This window comes from Paralichthys olivaceus, chromosome 21, assembly GCF_024713975.1.
Source record: "Paralichthys olivaceus isolate ysfri-2021 chromosome 21, ASM2471397v2, whole genome shotgun sequence".
Taxonomy (NCBI): domain Eukaryota; kingdom Metazoa; phylum Chordata; class Actinopteri; order Pleuronectiformes; family Paralichthyidae; genus Paralichthys; species Paralichthys olivaceus.
Genome location: NC_091113.1, coordinates 2213900 through 2235741, shown reverse-complemented (window position 1 = coordinate 2235741; position 21842 = coordinate 2213900). Strand labels below are relative to the sequence as shown.

The window sequence follows — 21842 nt, the reverse complement described above, 5'->3', positions numbered from 1 at the left end:
GTCGAGTTCCATTCACCTACGTTTGCTCCAGTTTTACAGACGATGTGAAGCAAAGTGCTAAAGCATGTCGTTCTCTCTCTCTCTCTCTTTATTTGGGATCTTTCAGTTCGAGAGCAGGACATTTTGATTTCATGTTCACATCTTGTGATGCTTTCACTCAACTACCGCAGCGCGAGCACTCCCGTAGTTGCTGCTTGTGCTTGGATTTGTTCCGCTTGTGCTCACACCGTGCACTTGCACTCAGAAGTTTTGGCGCTTGTACTCGGACTTCCTGCGCTCCAGCCTCAGCTCCCCTCACCTTCGCTCCCGTGCTGCTTGTGTGCAGCTTGTGTTGTTTTCTATTTTGCCGTTGTGTTTTGTGATTGCTTATTTTAAATTTTTGAAGTTCAGATATTTGTTGGTATCTGAACTTCAGAGCCACCGTGAAAACTTCTAATCTGCAGTGCAGCGTGTTTGTCGTGCGACCACCAGGGGGCGTCAGTGCACCACTGTAGCTCCACAGACAACACATGTCAACATGAGCTCCTACATTTCCCTACAAGAACTTTATTCTAACAACATTGTTACAACTTTTTACAATAACAAAATGATATAAATAAACATTACAGGAGAACAGAGTGTATATACAGGCAACACTGACTGTGGGTGTAGCAGTAACGACTTCCCCTCCATTAGAAATGTAAACAAAAGGAGGACACCACCTTGTGAATATGAGTGTACCATCAGGTAAGACGACGGCTAAGTGGTGCAGCAGCGCGTCAGACTGAAACAGGATTGCCGCAGGTCACTTCAGACTTCCCGACAGGAATAACCGCCGTGCTGCGACCGCAGGATAAGACAAAGAGACCCCTCACAGAGGACACGTTAGATTTTACTTTCTTCCTCCAGGGCTGGATGTTAAAACAGTGGTGAACAAGAGAAGAGGCCGTCTTCTACAGTCTACTGTAAAAAATAAAGAAAAAAAAACTAGAAAAAGTGCTTATGCTATTTATGTTCAGAGTAAGACATTTTAAATTCAGTTAAGACTTACGAAACAGCAAGTGAAGCAACCTTTCTATGTGAGGACAGGATCAACAGATCCACAGTTCATCAATAAATAATAGTTTATAATTATCTATATAAACTTTTAAATTCCTGTGGGGCTGGGCTTGAGAAATTCAATTAAGATCGAGCCAAACGACAGAGTCCACACTCGGTATGACCTGAGGCAAAACTCCCATTTGAAGCAGCAATTTACCAAAGGACTCATGTGTTGTCGCCAGAATTATTCTTCCTTAATAGACAATAACAGAGGTTAGTGGTTGTGTCCTGCAGCCAAACATCACAGAGGGGTTTTTTTTTAAACCCTGAATGCTGACGTGGAAACAAGTGACTGACTCCTTCACAGAAAAACCAAACAGTTTTATAAGACATGCATATATCAGTGATGAAATCATCTTAGGAAACAGGAAGGTCTCTCAGTCTCACGTAGTCAACTGCTCTAACTTGACCTGGAAGGGGTATAAATAGTGCAATATAAACTGGGCCTTCTGAGCGAGCCAGTCAGGGACACGTGTTAAGAGCATTAGCCGGCTCGTGTTAATGTTAACTAACGGTGATTATTCAGAAATCAGGGTTTCACCGGTGGACTGGGACCAATCTGATCCAGATGTGCTCAATGTTCACGCAGCTGAAGGAGGTTTTCAGCTCTGTTTTTTGCTGTGAAATTTTGTGGAGAGGTGGGACATGAGCCAAGGAAGAAATCATTATGTTCTGGTGCAGATCAACTTCAGGGAGCGGATACAGGATTTATTTTTCTTTTTTAAATAGTACTTTAATATCGCAGGATCGGGCACTATTCCACATTTTTGTCATTTTGTCAGAGAATAATTCATGGATCTAGATTAAAAAATTAATCAAATCAAGCAGATTTAGGGGACCGATGTTTATGAGTGTGGGAAATTAAAAATACATCTGGTTCTAGTATATTTAAATTTGTCGTCATAAGGGGATGGGCAGAGGTATGAGCTACTTCTCGTAAATATATTCCACATCTGCAGAGAACTGATTCCACCTCAGAGAATCATTTAGAGTCTTAACTGAAATAATTTGCACGTCGAGCCGTCACGCTGACGAGATTCCACATTAAAGTGACTTAGAGTGAGCAGGAGTAGGAAATTCATTTTTTAACAATTAAAATTAATTAACGATATTAGCGAGGAAAACTGGATGATGTGAATGTGGCTCTCATGATTAAGTAGTTTCATTTCAGAGGAGAAAAGTTCCTTTTTTTTCTGCTTGTCCAAAATGTTTATGACGTCAAGCGAAACATTTTCAAGCCAAAAAGACAATTAAATGCTGCACGAAAACAATTAAAGAATTGTTTGTTGGGTTAAAAACATGGCTCCGTGTCAACACTTCGTCTAATGTGGAAAATGTGCATCTCAACGAGACTTAACGAAAAGCTGGTAAAAAAAACAAAAAAAAACAGTGCTGTTTGTTATACTATCGACTCTCTCAGGTTTGCGTCTACGGTGAAGAGGTGTCGGTTGGGTGCAGAATGTAATAAAACCTCATTAGTAATTTCTACGGGTACAACTATGACATTTGGCTCAGGGGGTTCGGGACCACACTGGGCCCCTGTGTGATATGACATCGTCTCAGGATTGTGAGGCTCTTGGTTTGCCAGAGTCTCCAAAGCGGCCAGCTCCATCTCTTCCGCCAGGTCCGCATTGCTCCCATAGAGCACTCCCAACTTCCGTGCAAGCAGCCCCTCTCTTTCCGGTGGATCTTCACTTCCATCCTTTTTGCCCAACCTTTTAGAGCGGTGCAAGAAAGCAGCGTGGCGTATGCAGCGTTTGAGCAGGTGGTTGCGGTAAACCCTCTGAATGACCACAGCAGCCATCTGCTCTTCCTTGTGGCGCACTGTTGTGGTAATCGGTGCAAAGGAGTCTGATGTGGGGTTGCTCAGGATAAATTTCGCCTCTATGCTCTCCTTCATTGCCGCCATCTCCACTGTGTCTCCCAGGACTATCTTTGTGACGGCCAGCAAGACATCCAGGCAGTGGATCCTGTCCCCGATGACCAGCGGCAGGTCCATTTCAATCAGGCGAAGCCGGTTGGGCTTGGCCACCCTCAGCGGCTCCTGCAAGGTGTCACAAAAATCTGAGAGCCTGCTGTACTCAATGAACTGAGTCCCTTCTAAGTCAAACTTTTCCCAGGTCTCATTGAACATATCGAAGTCTTCCTCACAGAGCGGGTCACCGCTCTCCTCCTGCGCCACGTTGAAGTTCTCCAAGATGATGGCGATGTACATGTTGACCACCACCAAGAAGGAGACGATGATGTAGCCGCAGAAGAAAATCATGCTCATGCCCGGGTTCCCACAGTTACCCTTTACGTCCGTTCCCGGGTTCTCAAAGTTTGGATCACAGTCTGGAAAGTTACTGTTCAGCATCGGGAGCAAAAGCCCATCCCAGCCCGCCGACGTCGTGATCTCAAACAGGCAGATGATGCTACCGCCAAACGTCTCAAAGTTAAAAATGTCATCGATCCCAGCCTGCTTCTTGACATAGGCAAAGTTTGACATTCCAAATATGGAGAATATGAACATGATGAGGAAGAGCAGGAGACCAATGTTGAAGAGAGCAGGAAGTGACATCATCAGAGCAAAGAGAAGCGTTCGGATGCCCTTAGCTCCTTTAATAAGACGCAGAATCCTGCCTATTCTGGCCAGTCTGATCACTCTGAACAGAGTGGGTGACACAAAGTACTTCTCAATGATGTCTGAGAGCATCGTGCCTGAAAAAAACCAAACAGACGACAATCAGAGAAGAATGCTGGAAACATTTTAGTTAACACGGAAGGAGTCTAGGATATTAACATTTTCACGATATTGTTATTTTTTGGAGATGCATCTGTATTTCAAAACTGTGCTCCTGATGCACTAGGTACCCACCAGCTATTGACAAGATGACCACAACAAAATCAAAAACGTTCCATCCGTTGGTGAAGAAGTACTGTCGCAGGGCGAAGAGCTTCAACACACACTCTCCGGTGAAGACGATGATGAACGCCACGTTCACTTTAAAGAGGAAATCCTCCTTCTCTGCGCTCTGGTTGTCCGTCTCCACCATCATGGTCACCATATTGAGGCAGATGAGCACCATGATGAAGATGTCAAAGAACTGCTGACTGATGAAGTCAAACACCACGCCCTGGATTAGGTTCTGCAGGTCAGAGGGAGAGCAGGGTGAGGGGGCGTGGGAAATACAAATCCATAGGGGTCATTTGGCCTGTTCACACCAGCGGCGTGCAGAAGAGGTCAGCGCGTGGGTCGAGGATGACATCATGCTGCCGTGCATACCGAGCTGCTGTGTAATCGCTGTGGTTGGTTACTTTTCAACATCAAACAATGCAGATAATAATTAGTATCTTTGTCAAACTACGTGACACGAATCAATAATCTGACAATGACCGACATTATCATACAGTTGTAAATGAGTGACGTACTGTCGGACGTGGAATCGGCTTCTGTGGCTTCTTTGAACCGAGTTTCTTCATGGCTTCGTAGTATTTCTTTTGTTCCTCAGTCATAAATATGTCTTTATCTCCAAAGTGCAGACACAACACAACAATATTAATTCAGTGACAACTTTTGTGAGTCTTAAATAAAAAAAAAAATCACTTCTACGTTAGACTGATTCTTAATTAAGAGTATGATACTTATCTTTTTCTTTTGTTGGTTGAAATTGTCAATAATGACACCGATGAAGAGATTGAGTGTGAAGAAGGCGCCGAAGATGATGAAGATGACAAAGTAGATGTACATGTACAGGTTGATCTCATAAGACGGCTGCTCCTCCACCTAAATGGAAGAAAACTATTTAATCAATGAAAACATTATAAGATGAAGCAGCTTTTTTCCTCTTTTAAAAAAAAGTATATCAAGCATAAAAGACGGCTGTGAGACAGAGCGGGGAGGAACTAAACGTCAAACACTGAAACTTGATAAAGGTCAGGAAGGTCACTTGTTGGTCCAGAGTCACTTTACTATCACCATCTGTCACATACAGTATACATTACATATATATTTAATTAAATTAAAGAGCAAGATGGCGTTAAAAAAGGGAAGGGAAGATATATACTGATGGAAAAGCAGCTTCCATTTTTGATATACAATATATTAATTGATACTGTACTTTATCAAATAAATCTTTCTTTTCAAATATTGGTTATTCTACAAAAGAATATATAAAATTATGACAAAGATTTTAGAACATTTTGAAAAACAGGGTGAGTTGTTCTAAATGCAGTTCTAAATTAATAATTAATATTAAGTCATATTGTAACGCTTGAAAAACAAAGTTATGAAAAATAATCCAAACGAAAAATCCCCTCCCAATCCAAAAGTACACGTGATGTTTCCCTGCTGAAATGTAAATAATCACCTCTCGGGAGTCGACAGCAGCGTACATGATGTCCATCCAACCTTTGAACGTTGCCTGCAAATGCAAAGAACATCTGAAAAAATAATTTCAACCATAAACATCGATTTAAGCTTCATAACTCAACAGCGCCACCTCACCACTTGAAGCAGGGACAGGTAGCCTTTCCCCACGTTGTCGTAGTTGACTTTGACATTGACCCAGCGCGCCTCATGTGTGGCTTCTTCGATGGCCATGCATTCGCTCCTGTTGTTGACCTCTGTGATGAAGAAAAGCTCGTCCGTGGTGGTGTTGATGCAGCGGTAGAACTTGCCGGCGAACAGGTTTACTCCCATGATGCTGAAGATGAGCCAGAAGATCAAACACACCAGAAGGACGTTGAAGATGGAGGGAATCGCCCCAACAAGAGCGTTCACCACCACCTGCCCAACAGAGAGGACTTTGTTAGAATTGACATATATACAACTATTTCCTGATGCGTGGTGATTGTTAGACTGAACAACACACTTGGTGTGAGTCACTTGTCACTAGTCACTTGCTCAATCATAGCTCTTACCTCAGTCAGCTCTGCTAAAGCGGCCGTGGTGTAAGCATGTATTCAACAAACATAACAAGGAAACGCTGGTCATGTTTATTTCTCTAAATCGATGAGTCCATTTACACGTGCCATTAAATGTTTACTAATCATTTACTAAAACACATATATTGTCTGTGGTCGAGCTCTATCCGATTGCTATCCAATCACCCAGAATGCATTCATGTGCAGGTGTAACCGGGGTACATGTTAGCCATGCACATTACTCAAATGTTGGGCATTCCTTACAGATAACTTACCCTCATCCCTTCAAATCTGGACAATGCTCGGAGAGGCCTTAGTGCCCTGAGGGTTCTGAGGGATTTGATTGGTCCAAGGTCAGAGAAGCCCAGCCAGTTGGCAACTAAACTAATCAGGGAAATCTGGGGCAGAATCAAAACATTTCCTATTCAAGTGTTACCACCAACGTTATCTGATGTAAACCATGTCTGTATGCATGTTCTGTTCAAAGTTTCAGTGTTAAAAGAAGACATCAAAACTTACATCTACAATGAAAAAGTCTAACCAGCACCAGGCGTTGGTGAAGTAGGTCTTGAAGCCATATGCCACCCATTTAAGGAGCATCTCGATGACAAAGATGTAGGTGAAAACTTTGTCAGCAAACTCCAGAATAATTTTGATGGTTCTGCGTCTCTCTATGTATATGTCTTCGAATGCCTGCCAAAAGACGACATTCAATACACGTCCTAACAGTTTAACAGTATCTTCATACGCTATTATAAAACAGTCTGTTTCTAAATTTGTTGCACTGATGACAGCCACCAACCAGAGCTCCGCTGCTGAGCAGGATCATGAAGATGATGAAGGTTTCAAACCAGTCATGCTCCACAATAGTGAAGCAAGTCCTGCGGAGGTTCCACCATTTCTTGCCTCTACCTTGAGTGATGTCCACAGTCAGACATGGCCAGCGCCTCACACATTCTGTGGGAGGGAGGGTTTAGCATCACTCCAAAACGTCTTAGACTGCAGGAGTATCTACACTGCTGCTATGAAAACAAGCCTAGTTGTCCTAGTTGGTTTACAGGTTTTCCATACCGTCAGTGAAGCAGGCCTCTGGCTCCACTGGTTCAGGCTCTTCCTCTTCCACCTCTTCTGGCTCAGGCTCAGGTGGTTGATAGTCCACTGTGCTGCATATTGAAGAATCGCCGTCAAACAACGCCCCCATCAGCTGGACAAGAATCACAAAAGCAGTTGATTAACAAAGACGGCTTGTGAGACAAATTCATGATTCTCCCCCACGCCCATTTATTTTGAGTAGAACCCACATACAGCAATCATCTTCACAGGCGTAAACCTGTAGCCCTGGATAAATATTTTAAAGTGTTGTGTATGTTGATGAATTTCATTCGCAGAGTTACTCACTTTGGCATTTCTTGGCATTGTGCCTTCATCTCCTGAGTTTTCCTTTAATAGACCAAAACAGACAACTTTCAGTAACCATTCATAGGTAACAAGAGAAACAAGTTTTCTTCCTGTTTATGTGCTTTTCAGTCTGGTCTACAGAGTTTGTCCCTCAGCTACATGTGTGGCGAGCTTGTTAGCTTTATCACAGCTAAAATGAATCATGGGATAAGAGATGGATCCACCAGCTAGCTATAGACAGCTAACTAGAGATAGACAAATGGCTAGATAGCAAGCTAGTTAGCTAAATACATTGTTAGAGACAGATATATAGATGCTTTCTTACTGTGTTCTGTTGGTTGCTCTTTTCATCCAACATCTCTAAGTCAATAGCATCATCAGCATCGTCGTCATCATCTTCATCATCCTCCTCACCCAGGTTTTCAAAGTCCGACTCTCCCTGGGCGATTGGCACATTGAGACTGAGCTCTCCGTCCACAATAACTCCAGAAGACCGGCCTTCAACAAGACAATTAGGTATCCCGTCTGCCATTTTGAAATCCTGACAGGTGTCTAAGTGGTTCATTTCAATTCCTTCCATTTTTGGATCCACGTCATCCGTCGGACCCTCCTCGGGCCCCTTGCGTTTTCTGTCGATAATTTGCTGGACCATTCGTATGACAAACGCTTTGAACCAGTTGATGCCTCGTGTGATCCTGCCGATGGCAATCTGGAGGTTGTTCATCTCCCCGTCTTCGTCTCCCGCTGAGAGGTTGTCTCCACTGAACGAGCTGAGTAGCAAGGCCAGGAAGAGGTTCAACACCTGAGGACAGAACCGCAAGGAGTGAGGAGGGTACAAAGTACATCTGATATCTCAATTTCTACAATTTCTTCTTGTATATGCAGAAAGACAGTTTCAATCTTTGATCAGTTAATGAGATCATCATAACTGTTTTTCCCAGATTAAGAGGGTGTGAAAACATGACAGACTCATATTAACCCCAATTTGTTGTCACTTATCGCTGGGTCAAAGTGTGCCGAGAAAGCTGAACTAAACACAGAAGTGAATACCCGCTCATTGGTCCTGTGATGATGCATCAGTAAATATTTTGTTGTCTGCCTCGTGTTGCAGACGTAGCTATCTTTAGTTTCTTAAACCTGTTGGTCAGTTTCTCGGTTCCTGTTTCCCAGGTTTAGCGGGAGATCATGGTTACAAAGGCTGATCTCTTTCATTGCAAAGCTCGGAGCCGTGAATCAGTAAAGAGGACTGAGGGGAAAAGGATGAGCTGAAGAACACACAAGACCGACAGTAGAGGTAAAAGCTTTTCATGATGGAAAAGCTGCCGCAGAGCCAGAAATATCACTACAGAGATTCCCCCGTTTTAAATTCAGTCTTCTTCAGAGTAGTTCGAGCAAGCCTGAAGGTGTGAAAAGGTTGAACTTAATCTGACATTTTGAGAAATATGCATTTGTTTTCTTGCCAAGAGAGAAGAGCAAATTAAACTCTAAGGAATTTCAACAAAATCTAAAACTTAAGCCCATACATCTTTGCGTTTCCCCTGCTCTCAGTCTTGATGCTAAGCTAAGAGACTGCTGGCTGTAACTTCATATTTAACAGTCTAATATGACAGTGGTGTCGACCAAACTGGGCAAAAAGTAAAAATTATTTAGCAACATTTTAATTTATCGCTTTGAGAAAGAATTCCTCATTTATTCTCCTTTATGATAATCATCTCAACTATAATTTAATTAAAAAAATGATTCTTTTAAGGAACAGGAAGTCATTATGAATGAGCTCAAGAGAAAAATATAAATCAGCACATAATGCTCCTCATGTCCCTACACATAAATCTACTCCGCTCCATATGCTGTGGTGCTGATTGCCTGACGCGATTACCTCTTCATCAATTACAGCTCAATCTGAGCTCAAATGACTTTTCCCTTCACACCCCATCCCCACTGCCACCTGAGCTCTGCTCGCTCAGCTGTCTGTGTTTGTTCCCTCGGTGGCAGCGTGCTTACTTGAGCCGGATCTTAGCACATACTCAAGGTCAAAACCACTGTTTGATGGCTCGAGTCATTTGATTTAAATAGAACCCCCCCACCCCTCTTCCCTGAAGTGTGTAAGTGAATTATCTGGCTTTATGTCAGTGTGCATTTACTGTATGCGTGAAATGTGACAGTGGATTACGAGTGGAGGGTTGGGGGGTTCAGCGGGAGACACAGAAAAGCAATGACGATATTGGCACGGTGCAGACACGGAATACCTTTGTCAGCACTTGACAATGAGCCATTTCCGTTTCATTTCTATGAATACCCTTAGAGGAAATGGTTTTGGCTCCAGTTATTAAATGTGATGCCGAAATGATGTGCGAGAGCTGATCATCCTTGATCCATGAGGCCAAGATAAAATGTCAGGGACTGTGGAAAGTATTTCCTGCACCAGACACTCTTCTTCACTCTTCATCACTGCCTCTTCGTGCAGATTCACCCAGTCACTGTGTTTAAGGGTTAGCTCTATTCATAGCTATGCTAGTTCACCAATTCTAGTGCATGTTGGTGCCCCATAACAATAAAAACATACCACACATGTAATACCAAGCATGTTGCAATCCTTGGCATCCCTCTGCTGACTGGTAAGCAATAGATTGGTGAGACATGCAGAGCCCCAGACTTTCCTGGCATTATAGTAAGATAAATGTAAGATTTAGAAAGATTTTAGAAAAAAGTTTGTCAGCTTTACAGCTTCACAGTAGCAGCAGCTGGACAACATATCAGAGTGAGTATTGATTCAAAGGAAAACACTTGCTTGCATGTGCAGGTCTAGTAGCATATGGACAAAGATTAACAAACACGTTAAACATGAAATGAAACAAAAATTAAAATGACATAAACCATATTTGAGAAAATTGTGTTTGACGCGTACTTTGACTTTTTAGTTTGGTCCATCTCCCGTCCATTAACATGGAAGGGAACATGTTTATGACAAGGTGGTAATGGAGACACTTTTCAGGATCTGTCATCGTCCATTTTTATAAACTTTCTATGGTGTGGAGTAACTGAATAACTGTTGCACTTACCACAAGATTGCCAATGACCATGACCATCATGAAGACAACTAAACACATCCCAGCTCCTGCCACCTCCATGCAGTCCCACATGGTCTCGATCCACTCCCCGCACAGGATGCGGAACACAATGAGAAACGAGTGGAAGAAGTCGTTCATGTGCCAGCGTGGCAGCTCGCAGTCTAAGGAGATCTTGCACACACAGTCCTTGTAGTTCTTCCCAAAGAGCTGCATGCCCACGACGGCGAAGATGAAGACAATGATGGCCAGCACCAAAGTCAGGTTTCCTAAAGCGCCCACTGAGTTACCGATGATCTTGATCAGCATGTTGAGCGTTGGCCAGGATTTGGCCAGTTTGAAGACACGCAGCTATCTCCAACACAGGACACATACAAACAGAGACAGTGAATAACGGGAAGTAATCACACTGTGGTGAATGGATACAAATGACATGGGTCAGTGTTTCTCACCAGACGGAAAGACCTGAGGACAGAGAGCCCCTGGACATTGGCTAGCCCCAACTCCACTAGACTGAGCGTGACAATGATGCTGTCAAAAATGTTCCAGCCAACTTGAAAGTAATAGTAGGGATCCATTGCAATGAGCTTGAAGAACATTTCCGCTGTAAAGATTCCTGTGAAAACCTGAAGAGAAAATTGGATGTATGGATCAATCAGTTACTCACTTCAGAGGAGATTCTACAAATCAAAGTACCATCAAACTAATTCTGAAGCTGCAACTCTATGGTAAAAAGAAAGTTGCGTGGTGATGTTTTAAAGATGCAGATATTCACCAGATTCCCCACTAAGAGCATGTACTCAAACTCTGGGGTCATGGGGTAGTGCTCCATGGCCATGAAGAGGGTGTTGAGCACGATGCAGATGGTGATGGTCAAGTCGACGAAAGGGTCCATCACTACAAAGTGCACCCAGTTTTTAAAGACCACCCAGGACAGGCAGCAGTCCCACTTCAGGAACGTGTCCGCAAACTTGTACCAGCCGGGTGGGCACGGCCTCTGGGCATCCTCCAACTCTAGACAAAGACAGGGAGGATAAAGAATTATGGAGTCTATCGACGGTTTTATGGGTTATTTTTAAGTGATAATGGGGACACAGCTAACAGAATGCAACGCTGAGTGACATTAAAATTCTTGCTGTGCCAGGTCATAGTTAAACTGAAATAGCCTGAGCTTAACACCGAGAGGGTGTGACACTGGACGCTGACAGGGATTTCTCTTGCATACAATGTGATTAGCCCGACTGGGGCAAGCAGTGGACAATGCTACTGTTTCAGCCTCAGATGAATGAGTGTATAATATTAACAACTGCTCGATAATCTATGCCATTTGTGCTCGCATTACAGCATCTCTGCTTTAAACCTGCAGCTAAGCCTTGTGTATTTCTTCATTCCCTGAAGGCACTTGGCACCTCTAGATATTTTCACCCTGCTGCTTTGAATACAAACAGTATCCTGAAATAGGCATCATGGTGTTGTGTCATCTACTTATGTTAGTATAAACAACGTAAAAAGATAAATAATTCATAAGTGAGTTCTACATTAGTGGGTTTTAATATGACAGTTGCAGGTGCATTTTCAATTATGTGTCCATCGTCAGAGGCACAGTACCTTCCATAGCAGCTGCAGTGAGCACAGACACAGCACTCGCTGATCTCTGTGTCAGGCATGGTTCTTCCAGATGAAGCATGCTGTGCACAGAGCTCAGTGACCTTTCTTCGAGTTCATAATCTGCAGCAGGCTGTGAAATAAAGTGATAATGAAAATAAATTGAACTTAATTAGTAGCAAGCTCCTGTAGAAATCTCCCTAACCCGACTTACCTTAATCATGGTGGGCGCTCTGATGAGGAAATGGGGAATGACTCTCCCGTTGCAATCCTTGACAATGTCCTCACGTTCAAGACTCAGTTCATCGTCCCCCAACTGAGACGACGTGTGATGACTGAGCGACTTCTTACTGGTTAAAGTGGCTCTGCTCCCAAGATTTTGAGTCTATTGGGTCAAAGGTTTTACAGCAAACTGCATTATATGTTGACAATTACCACAATATTTTTTAATGGTTTTATTACACTTAGTAGGTATTTATCATAATTCTGGTGCAAAGGAACAAAAAGCCATTCATGCTTGCTGTCACATAACAGCATTATTTCTTGTGTCAGTTACCTGTTCTTGAATCCTGAGTTGCTCTAGTAGCCGCTGGAACTCCTCCTCTTTCTCTATGGCCTCTCGCTGGGTCGCCTGATTCTGCTCATCGTAAGCCATGGCTACCACAGCCAGGATGAGGTTGATGAGATAGAAGGAGCCCAGGAAGATAATCACCACAAAGAACAGCATGTATGTCTTACCAGCCGCCCGCAGGATCTGTGTTTGAAGCAAAACAGAAGCTGCGAGAACTAAGGACAAGTTTCTTTTCAGATTTTTACTTTGAAATGAAAAAGTTCTAAAGGAGACTGTTTGCAACAAATGAAAGAAGTGCCAACCAGCTGGAAAAGGTTCTCCCAGTAGTCCTGAGTCATGAGTCTGAAGAGGGCAAGGAAGGCCCAGCCAAAAGAGTCAAAGCTGGTGTAGCCATAGTTGGGGTTCCTCCCAGCCTTCATGCAGGTGTATCCTTCAGGGCACATTCTATCAACAAGGGAGAAGAGTCAGTGTGCTTTGCATCTCAAAATGTGACACAAACAGCTCTGAAAGACGACTAGACCAGACTGACCATTGTGGGTATTACATACCCAGCATCAGAACTGTTCCCACAAAGTAGAGCATCAAGGCTGCCTTCCAAAAAATAGTGATTCTCTACAATGAAACAAGAAAAGACACAATGAAATCTCCAGTGTGGACAAAACCCAAAAACTTAAATATGAGACACAATACATACCAGAGTTTTGAATATATTCCATAAAATCAAAGGTACTGTTGGAATATGTTGTCTGATTTACGCCCATTGTGTCGTTGTAGGACACCATGTCGCCGAATGTTGCTGTGGTGTTAAAAAATTCAAATGATGTTTCATTGGTTTCGATTGGCCATCGCACACATTTGTGTCGCAGATTTCCCATAAAGAGCTGAAGGCCGATGAGGGCGAAAACCGCCAGAGCAAACACCGTCAGAATCATGACGTCCACCATTTTCTTCACCGACTGGATCAAAGCGGCCACGATGGTTTTCAAACCTGACAAAATACAAATCATGTAAGTGTAAGTGGCAACAACAGCAGTGCAACCTTTAATGAAAATTTGTCACATAGTTTCCTTTACTACATTTCGCACTCATACTTTGTAACATATTCTGTTACACAAACATACAATATGTTACAAATTCATATGAAATATTAAAAATACCAGGAATCACAGTAATTGTTTTAAGGGCTCGAAGAACACGAAATGTCCTGAGGGCTGACACGTTGCCAAGGTCAACGAACTCAGTGACGTATCTGTGGAAACAAATACATTATAAAAACCTACAGCTAGGAGACCCAGCACACGCACACAAGCAAGCATATACATATAAATATACATTATATTTATATATATATAACATATACACACATACAATTTCACATTTCAACTTTTTGATAATTTTTGAATTATCACTTCTGTTAGTAAAAAAAAAAGTGTGGATTTTATGTCATGATAATAACATCAAAGCATTTTTTCTGTTCTTAGATGTGACCTCATACTTGTGTCCTCGGATACTTACGCCATGCTGATCACCATGAAATCCAGCCAATTCCATGGATCTCGAAGGAATGTAAAAGACCCAACACAGAAACCTCTGGACAACACTTTGACTGTTGCCTCAAAGGTATAAATACCAGTAAAAACATACCTAGAAAGAAACGATGCGGCATGAGAATAAGGGAAAGGAGGATTAAATATAACACAGGAATTACAAAAGTACTCACTCAACAGTTTTACTCCATGCTGGTGGGTTGCTCATCGTCATGAATACACAATTCGACAGAATCGTAATCATGATGAACATGCTAAACAATTTAATTTCAGGATTAAGGAAAAATACTTGACATTGCGTGTATAAGCAGACATTACTTTAACAAAATATGTTGAATACATTTGCACAGACTCCGGCAACAACAGCTCAAAGGATATGAATGTATAAGAATCTTGATGCTTCCTCTTCTAACCAAACTAAAGGGGCTCAGAATGTAGCAAGCCGGCTCAGCATTGAACCTGTAGATTGTGTTTCCTCTGCTGATCACAATGAATGTCTGGAAAACACAAAGATGACCAGAGTGAATGTGAGAAGTCCCAGAATAAGATTTGTATAAATAAACAGTGATGACAATCCTGAAATAAATACTTTAACATTGAGACACATGCATTCCTTACATGAAACAGTATACATTGCGTAAGGGATACTGAATGCAGTTATAATAGCAGAAATAGAAGTATTAATTCAAAGTTATGTGAGGACGTGGAGTTTAAGTAAATACTAAGTGAACCCAGATGATGTTAGTCTGACATTCTGTGCTTTGTAGAAGGGGTCCAGGTCCTCCAGAGGTGTGTTGAGCAGCTCTGGTGGAGGGTCTCCGTAGATCATGGGCAGGCTCTTCCCCGCCTCCAGGTCAGCGTTCGGGGCTAATTTCTCTTCGCCCTCATGGCCCTCTACTTCTGCTGCCTTTTTTCTTTCCTCCTTGAGCCTCTCGATCTCCGCCAGTGATTCCTGGCTGAAGGGGCGGAACGCATTGGTGCCTCGGGGAGGGAGCACGGACGCCATCTTCGCATCGCGAAGGGATGCCGCCTCACCTGGGTCTCCCTAGAAGAAGCTGGAGGGTGGACAGTCAGTAAATAGAGGACATATAATGTGTTAGCAACCACAGCAGTAAAACGCAGACATAGTTCCAGATTAGGGGGTGGATCCATAATTTCTTTTTCACCTCTTTTAATAATTAGTTGGTTTTTAATATTTTCACTGATTTCCCTGGTAGTAAATCATGGATCCCTAATCACATTTGGGGAATTCATATCGAGTGTGTGCAATTTAAGGGGACTGTTGGGACCTGATGTAGATATGCACACTACTGAGTGCCATTCTTGTGTAATATTATTTTATTGCCCAGCCCCAAGTGTTGGTGATGATCAGGTCTTAGTTGCTGTGATCTGTATCCAAACATCTCAGCCTCACCCCAACCCCCTAACCCTAATCCTCTGGTTCCTGCCCTGCACCCTGTGCCCTACGTCTCTGAGCCGACACGCTAACAAAATGAAGAGACTCACTCAGGACGAGGGCCTGGACTTTCCCACCGTTCTAAAGACACCACGGCATTGCTGGTGTACATCAGATTACTTATTAGCTTAGCAGACACTCCACGTCTGGTCCAAGTGGCGTTTGCTTACATGCTTTGATGTGTTTAGCAACCAGTCAACATCGCTTGGTTTCGTCAGGAGCAGCTGAGGTTAGGTGCTGTCAAGCAAAAAAATAATGCAGTGAAGTAGTTTGTGCATAGGTTGGATTCTCGAATACAAAACAAAATATATATCACTGCTTCGCCGTATGTATTATGTCATTTTGCGACGTATATGACGTACAACGTATATGTTAGGCTGAACATGACCAGTATTTACCACATAGCAATAATAACAAGTTTTTTTGCTTTCATCGCTTGAATTAATCTCACACACACACACACACACACACACACACACACACACACACACACACACACACACACACACACACACACACACACACACACACACACACACACACACTTAAAAGCACACGAAAAGAAGAGCTGCTGAGTTCAGTCATGTAACGACACTAAGCTATCAGCACAACGGAATCGACGGTGACACGGGGCCACGCTCTGCCTCAAACATCCTCACTTGAAGATAAAATCGTGCATTCACACACATACGAGGGCGACGCACACGCCTGCACAGATACGATGGCTGCCCAGCTGCTACAGGCCATCAAGACAGAGCGTCGTGTTTCAGAAGCCCGATGACTCCGCTCATTCCTTCCTGGCTGAGCCTTTGCTCTGTGCCTCACATCCCTCCGATAAACAGGACAGGCTGCCAACTTATCTTACCAAGCCGACTCCTTCCTTCCACTACCTCCTATTTTACACCAGGCCCCAAACACACCAGGCTTTACCAGAACTTTACAACCACCCCTGCTATATGACACTGGAGCCTCTTAATCCCATTTTCACACAACAGTCTTTTATTATTCCATCTCACACATATCACCCATCAAATCTGCTCAAACACTCACCAGACACCATCTCTCTTTCAGGTCAGGGTTTCCTTTTTTTATTACCAATGTCAACCCCAGTGTCATTCAATCACAAGACATCCTGTGCAGTGCTGCACCTTCCAGCTACTTTCTGCACAAGCCTCAACCTCCCTCTCATCATCCCATTTCAAGACACCCAATTCTGGGAGCCGTGGGCCCCGACGCCTTTGACCGTGAGCCAACCTTAAAAATCACCTACGTCCTGAGAATGGATGTGTTTATCTGTGGCATACGGTGAACACTTCCTGATTACGTTACACCACACTGTAACTGCTGAAGCCATCTGCCATTTAAAAAAAATAAAAAATAAATCCCTCAGTTGAAACCAATCAATGTCAATAGGTAGACGACCATGTAGGTGATGATGTTACACCAAAACTAACCAGATCAAATGAGACAAAAGAAGACATGAAGCTCGGTTCAGACTTTCTGGTGAGGAAACATCCTGTTTTATATGAAAGGGGGTGCTGTTTGTTGTAGCCCCCCCCCCCAGATCCCTTTTGCCCAGAGACCCCAAAAGTCACGAGCAGCCCTTGTTACCCTTTAAGTTGATGTAAGGGTAAGTGTGAGTCAATGTAATGTCCTCTAAAGTCCAGAGACACGGCTGGTGATCGAGATGTGTTTCCACCTGTCGGGTATAAAGTAACATAAAAAGAATATACTCAAGTCCCTCAGAAGAATTTATTCGAGTAGATCTATTTCGTTGCTTCGCACCAAAGGTTTGATCTTAAGAGTCTAACTGAAAAATCCTAGTTGTTATGTACAACGCGCTCGTTCGATCTCATTGAGGACAGGTGGCAAACCGAGGAAGAAGGGGGGAATGTTAGATTTCAGAGGCCTTCCCCGACAGTAATCTATATATCATCTTGCATGTCAGTGCCATGTGACCTGTGACATTCTGGCTGAGGATATAGACGGTGTAATGTAGACACCCCTTGGTTACAGTAGCCGGCCTTGGAATGCGAATGCCAATATTCACCTCCGGAAAACTAACCCAACTAGCTTTAGGTTTTTTGTCACAAGGGCAACATGAGTTCACACATCAAGAGAGGCTGTGCCGTCTTCTCAGAAACAGTGAAGAAGTTTAGTTCTCTAAATTTTAGGGTCTTGAGTCCAAAGGATTCAAATTGTCTATTGTCTCTCAAAGAAAACATCTTGAACTGAAGTCATACATGTTGGTTTAAGTTTGGTGCCCTGAAGATGCCAGGAGTTCAAATTCAAGTCCTGTGGCAGCATTAGTCATTGTGCCACGGTCATCTTCCGCCGGAATGTGGTTAAGTTGTAAACGACAGAGCCACAGAACAAACAACGGCTGTTATCTACAAGTCCTTTGACATTTACCATGCTCCCCCTCCCCCTCCCATTTTCTCACGGGGTCAAATCGCAATGCTGTGGTTCACCCACTCCCTGCTTGCTTCAACACCCTGTCAACCTGCCAGTTAACCTTGTATTTCAAACCCTATAGGGGTTAAAACAGACCTCTCCACCTGCTGCTTCGCCCCACCCCCCACCCCCGTGCCATTGTACATCACCACCAGAACTGTTACATATCTTTACATGCACAATGTTGCTGTCACCGTCCATCCCCAGCTTAATCTCCCTTTAGACGTATATTCACACTAATTATAAATCCAGACTTTTATTTAAGGATGCAGCGAAACAGAGCGTCTCAAGGACAAGCTCTGTGAATGTTTCATATCAACCTGGAATATATGAGCCTCTGGGGGTTAATCATAATAAAAATAATAAAAAACAGTTGTATGGTGTTGAATCTGACTGCTTCAGTAACCTGAGCTGTTTTAGAATAAACCATAAATGTAAGATTAACTTTGTGGCATCACCAAGAAGAACAGTGGGGTCGTAGATTTACTGTGAAGCAGCTTTCTAAACAGATTTCCGCCGTCTTAAACTGACCCATTTGGCCTTTGCACTCGCTGCTCAGAAATCTGAGTTGGTTACACGAGGAAGTGACGTGGAGAATATTTCATCCAGCTTGTGATGGGTCAGCGGGAGATATCATCGTACACATAACAACGATCAAGTCCATATAAAACACAGAGCTCCCTGCTCAAGTTCGAATCATCTATTTAAAAACACACATCTGTTCCTATGAGTAAATAATATGTCAAACGCTGTTAAATGTACATTTTGAGGAAAAAAAGATGAACCTATCTTTAACCTTATTTCACCTTTGAATACTGTGGAACATACTGAGGCCCAGCCAAGCAGTCACATGGGTTCAGTTGGTGAAAGAAACTCAAAACCGACACCTTCTGCGTCCAAGAACATGTGATGCGAGACACACAAACACACTCGGTCAGAGGAGGACCACAGATGCGTCTTATTCCACATTGTGCACATTGAAAGCGACATAATCTGGTATCTTATGCCACCTGTTGCACTCATGTGACGACAGGTGAGCGGCGAACACATCACAGAGCAGATTCACCTGGAGTTAACAAAACGTCTCAGACAAATGAAGCAGTAAAACTCACTCTAAGAACTTCAACAACACGAAACGATGATCCCCCATCCATGTGCACTGGCCCCTGCTGCTGGAGCTCCACTGTAGGAGCTCAGCCTGGTACATAAAAGCTGCAGGATCAGGGAACACAGTGCAGTCTTAAGATCCGTCTGCACGCAGGCCCACGCCTCTGATTTGAGCAGCAGCTGAGTACTGATTGGGTGCGAGCGTCCACAGCATCACAGTGTCTTGCCTATCTGCAATAAAGACGTGGCCTAAAAATAAATCTGTGGCAGGAGGCATCATGGGGGATTGAGAAAGTTGTAAAGTGTCCTCAGTGTCCTCAGACTTTCCGATATCAGAATCAGAACTTGTTGAAAAGGCCATGTGCGAGTACAAAAATCTATTTATTAATCCAATAGCATGTCTTTTTTATTGTATTCTAAATTTTTTCTGCAACAAAACAGTGCAGCTAACACATATAGTGCTGATCATTTCCACAATAAGGGACATAAGTAAAGGAAATTAAATAAAACCTGACAACATGGATGTGCAGCCATAATTGACAGAGGTTGCATTAAAAGACTGACTAAGTCACATCAACGCGACTAGGCTTTCCCAATTTAAAGGCTCCATCAAAAGCAGCCAAACAAATGCCTCTGTGTCCAGGAGAAATGACGGCTCCAGTGGGTGGATCTGTCATTTCTCAACCTATCCCAAGATTGGTGACGACCAGTCTTTCAAAGAGGTAACGGTACCAGCAAGTCAACCGAACAGCCAGGGGACAACCGGGACGAGCCGATGACCCCGATCACAGAATGCCTCTGTAGACCATTTCATTCTGGTTCTGCCTACGGCAATATCCGTGGGCCACGTTGACCAAATCCTCCGAATGATCAGGCCTACCTATCCTTCACATTGGAAAATCCCACGAGTAGAGCGGTGGCGTGTACTATAAGCAAGACTTCAGTTTCGAGAGGTGGCGTTACTTACAAGATTTTGTATTCTTACAAACTGTGGCTGCACTTTAACAGCTTTTTAAAAGAGGCGATTGTTGTGTATTCCTAGATTTATGCATTTGTATTCTTTTTGACTTATGACCTTCAAAGTAGATGATAACAAACGCTCGATGTTATTCAGTCTCTGTTTGTCACAGGGTTGAACTTGAGCCAGACCAGTAAACATCACCTCAGACGAGGTTAGAACATACAGCTGTTAAAATACACAGGGTTGTAAATGCACCGGTATCCGATCTAAACGGTCAGAGAGCATCTCTCTTGCCTCCAGGGATTCGTTCACCTGATAGTTGAGTACATGGGCCTGTCATGATGTTCAAGTGTGGCAGTAAAAACACATGTTGCACACTACATCACCTTCACAACACAAACACACACTCACTCACGCTCACATTTTAAAACACTGCTGAGACGCCATGAATCTACCAATTCCAAATTTGACCCAAGCTCCATTACAGGTCTACGTTTATTATTAGAACAAAGGTGCTGGTTTTAAAACAGCATTTGATTTAGTTGGTAGTGCAACTAATTATTTTTGAGAGTCAATGAACAATTAAAAACCTTCCATGTTCTGCCTTTCAAATGAAAACGTTTGCAAGTAGTTTGACCATAATTTAAATGTGAAGTAAAATCAAGTCCTAACCTTCGTATCTTAGGGGCAGAAAGAAGATCCACAGAGAGAGAAGCGTGAACATGAATTGATGTGAAAGAGACGTTATGAAAAACCTTTTAAAAATCATTCACAAGTAAAATCCTTCAATGTGCAACCTGAGGCTTTTTCGTTTCCAAGCTTCATGCAGGAGTCGGACAGATGGAAACTGAATTTACGGAGGTTACCTTGCACGGTTCAGCAAATATTTCCACAGAATCCAAGAAGCTTGAGAAACAAAAAAATCAAGTCCTCCGTCCAGCTTCTGAGGACGCAGCTCTGCGCCTGTGGCTGCAGGACAGCTGTTGCTGACGCAGAGTGCAGCTCTGCACTGAAACCGGAGGAGTCGCTCCAGGTAGGAAGGATCAGATCAGACCTTTGACACTTCAGCCGCGGAGCCGCTTCCCGCTCCCGCACAGCTGGTCGCTGCTGCCCGCCTCTCCGTGCGCACAGTCCGGGGGATGGTTCCCGCTGCAGCCGCCTCGGAGCTGCGAGCACGGGCTCCTGCACACACAGACACACAACGATAATATAATTATTAATGATGACAGTAACATCGACAGTTTTCGTTGTACTGTATAAAATGTGCATTCAATATTTCTTGCTCAATCATGTCAATATGTATTCATGATGAGTTTCATAATGACTGTAGTATTTCATATGTTGTATTTTCTTGTATAATATGTATTTTCTATCTCATTTGTTTATTGTTTTTTATGTTTTTAGTTTCACTCTGAATGAAGTATGAAGTGTACCACACAAATTCAAATTGAACGAAAAGTCGTGTATCGTTATTATCAAGTGATAATCTTCTCAGAGAAAGTATTTAGACATCTGTATGGATACATTCAGTTGTAAAGCATCTTGTAACTGTGTTTTTAAAGGATATATACAAACTTTATCATTATTTTTATTATCAATTGTACTATATATATATATATATATATATATATATATATATATATAGACTATATGCATTCAGCTTTGTGAAGTACTTTGTAAACCTGTAGGTACT

The 21842-nt window shown here is 43.0% G+C and overlaps 1 protein-coding gene across 5 annotated transcripts; it reads right to left on the bottom strand.

Moving 5' to 3' along the window:
• Nucleotides 1–2210: 2210 nt before the first annotated feature.
• Nucleotides 2211–21154, bottom strand: scn4aa (sodium channel, voltage-gated, type IV, alpha, a). Of its 5 annotated transcripts, none has more exons than XM_020107558.2 (28): nt 21016–21135; nt 15798–15864; nt 14923–15226; nt 14550–14668; nt 14345–14434; nt 14140–14268; nt 13782–13873; nt 13319–13612; nt 13173–13236; nt 12927–13068; nt 12610–12807; nt 12268–12438; nt 12057–12186; nt 11224–11462; nt 10901–11074; nt 10443–10799; nt 7709–8185; nt 7384–7425; nt 7057–7189; nt 6788–6942; nt 6505–6678; nt 6261–6383; nt 5567–5848; nt 5430–5483; nt 4709–4846; nt 4492–4596; nt 3938–4208; nt 2211–3780 (listed from the first exon to the last, which is right to left on the bottom strand). In XM_020107558.2, the coding sequence occupies exons 3-28, from the start codon at nt 15175–15177 to the stop codon at nt 2480–2482; spliced, it is 5709 nt and encodes a 1902-aa protein (XP_019963117.2). In that variant the 5' UTR covers nt 15178–15226; nt 15798–15864; nt 21016–21135; the 3' UTR covers nt 2211–2479. The 5 variants fall into 5 exon arrangements, with proteins under 5 accessions (XP_019963117.2, XP_069373405.1, XP_019963118.2 ...); XM_069517304.1 differs by lacking the exon at nt 21016–21135 and adding an exon at nt 19194–19333; XM_020107559.2 differs by lacking the exon at nt 15798–15864 and having other exon boundaries at nt 21016–21154.
• Between the last annotated feature and the right edge of the window lie 688 nt (nt 21155–21842).

Excerpts from the sequence above, each read along its gene's own strand:
- scn4aa (XM_020107559.2), bottom strand. The coding sequence starts at position 15,177 with ATGGCGTCCGTGCTCCCTCCCCGAGGCACCAATGCGTTCCGCCCCTTC. Across the intron at positions 13,613-13,781 it reads AACAATTACTGTGATTCCTG|GTTTGAAAACCATCGTGGCC; the intron begins GTATTTTTAATA and ends GTATTTTGTCAG. Across the intron at positions 12,808-12,926 it reads GGGAGAACCTTTTCCAGCTG|ATCCTGCGGGCGGCTGGTAA; the intron begins GTTGGCACTTCT and ends CTTCAAACACAG.